At 33.4% G+C, this 8773-nt stretch overlaps 1 protein-coding gene across 1 annotated transcript; it reads right to left on the reverse strand.

Annotated features, from left to right (window-relative positions):
- Positions 1-786: 786 nt before the first annotated feature.
- On the reverse strand, positions 787-8357 carry LOC117125459. Its single transcript, XM_033271958.1, has 7 exons — positions 8213-8357; positions 5498-5575; positions 4917-4938; positions 3792-3876; positions 3388-3538; positions 3021-3145; positions 787-956 (listed from the first exon to the last, which is right to left on the reverse strand). The coding sequence occupies exons 1-7, from the start codon at positions 8355-8357 to the stop codon at positions 792-794; spliced, it is 771 nt and encodes a 256-aa protein (XP_033127849.1). The 3' UTR covers positions 787-791.
- Positions 8358-8773: the final 416 nt, after the last annotated feature.

Raw genomic sequence — 8773 nt, forward strand, 5'->3', positions numbered from 1 at the left:
TAAGGCGAGAGATGAAGATGCATCTGCATAGCCTAGAAACATGTGAGTAACAATAGCTCTGCGCAATCTAGGTGTATGTCTATAACTGAAATATCTTTGAGAAAGCTAGCTGAACACTATTCCTTTGAAGACAGAATTCCAACATTTAAACACCTTTAAATTCCCTCTAAAGAACATAATTTTCAATTTTTTTCTTTATGCTTGGGAAGAGGCTTTGTCAAGTGAGCATGTCTCGCATAACGGCTCAGGGCCACACCTACTGGCTGTCTCTTATACACATCTTAAAGTTTATTGCATCATATCGAAACTTACTGGTTTAACATCTATGTAAGAGGCCAATGCCTCATCAACACTTGCCCTCTTCTTGGCTTTTCTTCCAGGTGGCAGAATACAAGGCAAAAGTCCCAATGATACATTGACTTCCTTACCATCTGAGGCTAGACATAAAAAAACAGAGTTTTAATTATAATCCCAATCAATTACAATATAACATCTTAGAGTATGTCGGAATACTCAGTGCAAAATGAAGTCTAATTATAATAGTACATTTTAAATGTTTAGATGTGTATAAGAGACAGGTAATGATGTATACAGGCTAATATATGTATGGCCTGATCCATTAAATAATATGTGAAATAAATGTGTTGAACTTGAATCTTCTGAAGCTGAAATTGGGTCGGTGTCGGTGTCACTGTCACTATCATCAGAATCAGATGACATATTCTGCTTAGAAGGCTGGTCATAAACTGCGTCTTCACTTAAAGTACTGATACTAGGGTTGTCACTTTCGCTTAGGCTGCTGCTAGATGTGCTACTGTTACTGGTGGTGGACAATTTAGAACTCGGTTTGGTTTTCGTAAATTCCGTTTGGTTGGAGTAAGGAATTCTGATTCATTCTCTTCATCTGATGAAATGGAACTGTTTTCAGACATTGCTATATCTCTGGTATATGGTTCCTAAAAAATATATATATTTTAAGTGAAACAATTGGCTCATTTTGTGTCGTTATCTTAGATGGGTTTTTATATTTCATACTTGTTTTTATTATTAAATTGTGTTGGAAACTATTCTAAAGCGATGTCCACACTATCACATTTTCTTTAAAAAAAAAAAAAAAAATAGTATATAGGCCTAGGCATGTCACATTTTTTTGTCAAATGAAATTTCTGGACAGGGCTTAAGTATTTTAGCCTAGGCCTAGGGCCAGTGCACTCTAAAAAAATCCTGGTGAAATTTCCCCAGAACGTGGTGAAATTTCACCAGGATTCCATGTCCAGATACCACCTAACATACTCTGGTTATTTTCACCAGGAATTCCTGGTGAATTTATGTAACCCTGTATCCTGGTGCATGTTAACCATAATCCTGGTTAATTTATGAACACTATTCCTGGTTAATTCCTCAACATTCCTGGTTAATTTGAATGTCATCCAGGTTAAAAACAGAAAGGTATGTCACCATATTTCTGGTTGTAATTACCAGTTATTCATGGTCAATATGACCATAATCATTATTAATATTACAAGGCAGGTCACTTCAATCCTGGTTAAAATTACCAAAATTCCTGGTTAAATTGACATTTTTAAAATACAGTAATGTGTATATTGGCGCAATTGACAGACAAAACAACGTATATTTGTTATTACACATTTTCATGTTTTATTATTAATACAGTATTTGGAAATCAAAAATCAATTCAAGTTAATTATTTACAGCTAATTAATTGCCAAAATTGCATAAGGTGCATTTTGTGCTTTAACTGAAACCTAGATTTTAGAGGCTTTTTTCAAGGCTGTCCTCATGGCTATGGGCCGATTCGAACGAGTAAAATTTAACTGGGTACCACCAGCTGAGCGGTCGTGTGCGGCAATTAAATAATGCCCCTGGGTATAGAAAATTCGAAAAACAGCTGGCCCAAAAACCCACCTTTTTTACTGGATATTTCAATTACACCTTGCCTCAAAGCGTAATTAATCACTCGTAACAAGGTCCAGGTCACAAGTTGACCCTTCAGATTTGTAAACAATGCCGGGTCAGAGTGCACTGGACAAAAAGAAGCTCGCGACCACGCTGCACGATTCTTCGCATTGTTGCCCAAGCTTTCTTTCCACGTTGGTCGTTGTTTTCGTCATTGCTGTACTTTCTTCGTCGAAAAGCTTGGTTTAGATCGAATCTGTCGCCTAGAAGCAATATAAAAGTTGTCAGGATAGTTAGGTCGGCTGGGTTAATCATAATTCGGTGTCAATTTGTAAGGATAATCGCAAGGAAATGAGTAAATTTTATAAAAAGTAAGCAGAAATAGCGTAAATTCGTGTATGAAGTATTGAAATTGCCGCTAAAACATTGCTAATTTGACACTGGCTCGTCAATCAGGTCACGAACTATTCAGAATTCTGACCTTGCAGAAGCTTGTAAAATACGTAACTTCCGTCAAATTAATGGGTAAATGGATTGTTATTTTACTCGTCCGAACGACCGTCACATTTAACCCCGAGGTTATATAGTACATTACCCATGTAATTGAGTTACGTCCGAATCCAACCAATGACTGCTGGTGAAGTTTTATTGCGGTTTCCTGTGTCTTCTAAACCATATATAACTTTCTGTATGAACTCCCATGTAGTATAGGACTGCCATGGATAGTTTAAATTTAAAATGTAGAAGAGCTTAAAACAAACATCAATGGCTTTAAGAAATTAAACTTGAGGTATGGCTCTTCTCTCGACAATGGTGAAGCATTGTAGAGGATCCGCAAATACTCCCAATATTAAAACATATGGCTGTGTATTGGAAACTTCTTCCAAGTACTTTGGTAATATTTTAGAAGAACAAAAACATTATATATACAGTAATAGTATACTGTACATTATTTGTGACATTGTACCTAAATCCTTACGACGGTTGGTAATCACAGAAAACTGTTAAAATAAGCGCTAAATTGAGAAGCCATATCTCATAGCCATATTTATGCTGTTGTGAAAATTACAAAAAAAAGTTTATTGCATCATATTGAAACTTACTGGTTTAACATCTATGTAGGAGGCCAATGACTCATCAACACTTGCCCTCTTCTTGGCTTTTCTTCCAGGTGGCAGAATACAAGGCAAAAGTCCCAATGATACATTGACTTTCTTACCATCTGAGGCTAGACATAAAAAAAACAGAGTTTTAATTATAATCCCAATCAATTACAATACAACATCTAAGAGTATGTCGGAATACTCAGTGCAAAATGAAGTCTAATTATAATAGTACATTTTAAATGTTTCAAAGAACTCTAAATATAAACATTAGCAAAGATATGCTTTATAAGTGGCTTTTTAACATTTTTTGCTAACAGTCTAAAAGAGAAAACTACAGTAAATTCCTAAGTTAATTTATACTTACTTAATGTTGATTCCTTAACGTTTAAGTAGGTTTGCCAATTTCCGCCTTGTAAAGTGGCATACTTCAGTACCTCCCCTGCATACACTGGTGTCCACAACATACACACTTTGTCCGACACATCTGGAAATATAGCGCGAAAATCCAATTCAACCTTTAAAAAAAATAAAATTTGTAACTACTTAGTTCAGTTTATGGTGCAAAAAAATTTCTGATAATTGTATATGGAAAAATATAATATTGTACAAAGCCAGCTTGCCAAATTATTATGACCACATTGTGCTTTTTTCAATCCAAATCCAAAATAATATATAATATAATTTACAAAATGTTGAAATAACCAGTAAGAATCAATGTTATGAACAATTAATGTTAAAATGACAGTCGTCAGAAGTTAATATACCTACCATGCCAGGTGTATCAAATAGGCGAGGAAACTCCTTCAAATGCCCTACAGGGTTCTCTCTCAGCCACTCAGCCCTTCTAACTGCCCTAAAAAAGTGAAAAACCTACGTTTCCCATTAATGGTTCGTCATGTGGACAGTTAAAATCTTTTCTTAAATTTACACCAGTTAACCAGATATATTAGATCTACTTATACACCAAATTTCAGCTTTGGTACTCAGCTCCTTCATGGTTAGATACTATGTTGAAAACTACACATATTTTAACATAATCGGAAATAACTACATTTTTTAAGAGTTGGGTAATTCCATGGCATGGGATCATAGATTTTTAAAATTTTTTATACTGACAGTTATTCATGTGAATCGAAAAACCTGAAATTTTTAGACTCCAATTCCTGTTTGTTTTCCCGTAGCGGCAGTTTGATGTAAAAGGGGGCGTGGCACAAATTAGTGCACTGTGAAATTAACTTTGATTTTCGTATGCTAATATCTTTGGAAGTACAGTGCCTATAACCTTCAGATTTTGTGGTGTAGGACATCTTTTACTGCTGATTCTAAATCTGCAATCAGAAAAGTTGTAGCATGTACCATTGCGGAATAGCAATGGTCTAAGAATGGGACAAAAACTTCCTAGACACACTTTTTGCATTTTTGGAGGGCTGTATCTGGGGCAAATTTTAAGATTACTGTGTATATAAGAAGTAATTCTGGTGGGTTAGGATGTTGGTCTGACACCCTGATTTTTTAGAACAAATTTTGTGGTTCGTATGGGTATACATTTATTTGTTTTCCAACAACAAAAATGGCAATAACTGCTTTAACATCCACATGTCTTTTCATGTGTAAACTATGATTTTCTGGTCTTTATTTTAAGTGTTTTATTTTAAAAGTAGTTTTTAAATTATACTGCTTGACTGACATGCACTGGGTGGCATTTTTCCAACTCTTTGTATCGCTCTGGTCAAAAAATTAGAGAGTATAAAAAATTATGTTTTCTTCATTTGATTTTGCAAATGAATATTTTACTATTGCATTATAATTTTTTACACGGGAACATATGGTAGCTAAATTACAGGCTTTACATTTTTCAATTTACATTTTTTGGAATATCACGTAAAAGCTCACCCTCCAAACTCAAAGAACATTCCTGTTCAAATCAGTAAAATTAAACAATATTTGGTATGACTTACTCTTTAAAAGTTACCTCCATGAAATGCATTTTGTCTTGTAAGTGGCCATGGAATGATCTGCATTCATCATCACTTTCTTTTATTTCAGACAGAATTACAGTGGATGGAGCAGATAAAAGGTCAGAATCATCTAGTGATATGATGTTTGATATAGTATATGTCCATCCACCTGCAAACTAGAAAAACAGTAAGCTGTTGGCTATAGTTTTTTCTATCTTTTAGGTGGATTGCATAGTCTGCATTAAACTTGCCATCTTTCTGGTTTAAAAGACAGGATATCTCAATTGAGAGAAACATGGCAGCCTTAAAAACCACCACTAGAGTGGAATTACTGACAATTTTAAATCCAGAATGTTTTAATTTTGGAGGATGTGGTCTATATCTAGAAGGTGATCCTTTATTGGAGTGTCCTCCAACTGGGAATGATACATGTTTTAATCCACAATTCAAAAGAAAATGCATCCCTTTATTTTAAAGATTATTACTTTTTTCTTTAATAGAAAACATGCTAAATACCTGATTGGAATGATGAGCATGGACTTGGAAGGCGTGGCAACTCTGGACATTCCATGTCCTTATCCTCATCAGATTCAGCTTAAAAATATTTTCATAAAAAACGTGTTATTTCTTAATCGTACATTATATTTTTAATTGTTTTATTTATTACATATGTATTGACTCTTAACAATCATGAATTTCAAATTAATTTGCTCATTTTTAAATAACATAAAACTATGAAATTGAGCATGGAAATTTATGTATTTAAAAAAACTTTACCACTAAATTTTCACAAGATAATGGTAAAAAAAAAATCAGAGACATTTCAAAATCTTTTAGGAGACTATACATCTTTAATGAAAATGAAATAAGTGATGCATTTCAATTTAGGGCCATGATTTTGAGATCTTTTATAGGGGACTACAATGAAAACTAGACTTACTCCTTTCACGCTACGCAATAAAAGCATAGCCTCCCCGCAGTGAAATATTTCTCCAGTAAAAAATTCAAAAATTCTTGAATTTTGTAAATATATGAACTTGTGTTTAAGATGAGTATAGTAGCATTATAGCCAAGGAGGAGGGGATTTTGAGAAATTTAGAGGGAAAGGGGTGTCTGGCACCCCTACCGACCTGAATCCGCCACTGATTTCAAACCAAGTATTTGATTGTTTGCTCGATCGCTCGCACACCACACATTCAAATATATTGAGTTAGTATAGGAAGAATGATCATGGATATGAATGAATTCTCTTAATTTAGCTAGCTACTAAAAAAGGTGTTGCCTCGTTTTCGACGTGTCTTCGATGATAAATTTTATTCCTAGTTTATTCTAAAATTTTCGTCTATCTCAATTCATTCTATACCTTATCACAATGTAATATATAACCAATATATGGATAGAGATTTTAAACCTGGACCCCCGCTTCAAAATATGGTGGTAGCATTTGAATGATAACTTACACTTAAGTACGCCTGCAATTTCATATTCTACCTTTTTACATCCCTGGCCTGAGAGATCAAAATCAAACATTCCCACCTCCAAGATAGATTAAGAAAAAGGGATCAAAATATTTTTGGCCCTTGTGCTAAATTTTTAATTGCCCCTCAAATTGTCAACACTACTGCTACCTTAAAAAAATAAAATAAAATAAACACATGATACCACTTTTCTCTGTCGACGCAATGCAGCTCCTGTTGCAGTGCACGGTAGTGGAGCCCCGGGCTTATCATGGGGTGGAAGGTGCTGATGCTCAACATACTTTCTTTGGGTATCTGCATATACCTATATGGGGAGCAACATTGCCTCGATGGGATAATTGGTATTTGGATTTTGCTGAAAATTCTTCTGGGAATTATTTGGATCTTGTTGGTTTAATTGCCTATGCGCCTTGAGCACCTTTGGTGGAGATGTGCGCCTTATAAATCTTTATTATTATTATTATTATTATTATTATTATTATTATTATTATTATTATTATTATTACCTTACGCGTGTTTACATATCTGGAATTTTTGTTTTGGTTTTTGAACATCCATGTCTACAAAAACAAATTGTACAATTATTATTTCAACAATTTAGAACTAAACCTCACAAATCTGTTAAAAAAAATAAAAGAACAGACTTCAAAGGGAAATTTCTGTAGCAATATAATTAGTGATTTTATGGAAACTAGGTAAAATTACAAACATTTGTTAAAGTTCAGTATAAATAAATAAATATAATAAATAAATTTTCAAAATGCATGTTTTAAACTACTATACTACTGTTCGTAACTTTTCATATAAACAATTCTCAAACCAGTAATTAAAAACTGAGCTAAGGAATTAATATTATATTAAGGAGATATGATCCCATTCGATTATAGACCAATGAACAAGTAATGTATTTTCAGACGTGGAAAACCAATATAAGTCACCCTTTTTTCGTTGTCAGTCATGCATGCTTTTTCAGATTTCATGAATTTGTCTTCCTATTGTTATAACTAACAGCGGCATCATATTAAAGCAGGGTTGGTATTATTGATTAATTTAAACAGGTAATTATTTGTAAGCTTGCCTATTGCTTTACTATTGTACATTTATAATATTGCGTATATTTTTGTTATTATACCTAGATATAAAAATCAGGATTATTCATTAATTTTAAATTTTTAAACACTATGATAGTAAATTCAGTGGTTATTACAATGACCAATATTTGTAAATGCGTAGGTAGTTTAATTTAATACTTAATGTAACATCAGGACAATAAATAGAAATATAATATTTGTGTTTCTTACACCTAATAATATTGTTTGCCTATAAATTGATTGTAACTATGTTGAGGGTACAGGGCTAAAAGCTGAGGCAATTAGGGAGGCTGTTACAGTCCCTCCCAATGATTGCATGGGTTTGGCTAAAAACACATTTTTGGCAGTTATACTGTATTAATGTTGGGAAATTATTACAATTAAAACATTATTACAATTTATATGTTACTGAAGACTACAACCTATGTATCATAGTCGATAAATTCTTGGGTCATAAAGATATATTTTTCAACAAAATGGCTTGCACAGGAAATGACGAGTTTTTGCAATCTTACTTGTGCATTTTTTTTTTTTTTACAAACACTTTTTCCTATAATTTTTGAATATATTTGTGTTGATAACTGACTTTCCAAAGCAAAATACTTCAGGCAAATATGATACCAAAACCAATAAATGTGTAATTAAATGCTACAACACCCTACCTCCATCTGATTGACTATCGTAAATTCTTTTTTTTCGCCTTCTTGGTCTTAACTCTTCATCATCTGTTGATTCGAAATTTGAGGTCCTTTCTCCTTTCTTTCTGTATTTTTTAGCCTTTTCAAAGTCACTTGTTAATTGGCTCATGGCTTTAATTCCATATACCGGCCATCGATCTTTATCAGGCCATTCGTGCTTTTGGGCTAATCTTAAAACATTTCAACGGCCTTTGGGCCAAAAGACACCATCAATTTCAGTCCCCTGATATTGAAAAGCAAAATAAATAACAATCCTTCATAACTTGTAGAACACTTGATTAATCAACATTTTGTGTTTGCTTGCATGCTGTATTGTGCAACATTTTTAGATTTGTTTTGTCCATACCCATTACATTTCAGCTGATATTTTTCCATTCCTGTTAGTTTCTATTGGTTAGTTTTCTATTCAAATCTCGCAGGCACCTAGCAATGTCAGTCGGCCATCCTATCTGTATGTCACTTTCGGTCAGATCAGTCTCCATTGTGTTTAACATGCTATTATCAAAATTTCTGTTAGTCATATTT

Source organism: Anneissia japonica, unplaced genomic scaffold (genome assembly GCF_011630105.1).
Source record: "Anneissia japonica isolate Jap-2015-1 unplaced genomic scaffold, ASM1163010v1 scaffold1467_len401143_cov160, whole genome shotgun sequence".
Lineage (NCBI taxonomy): Eukaryota > Metazoa > Echinodermata > Crinoidea > Comatulida > Comatulidae > Anneissia > Anneissia japonica.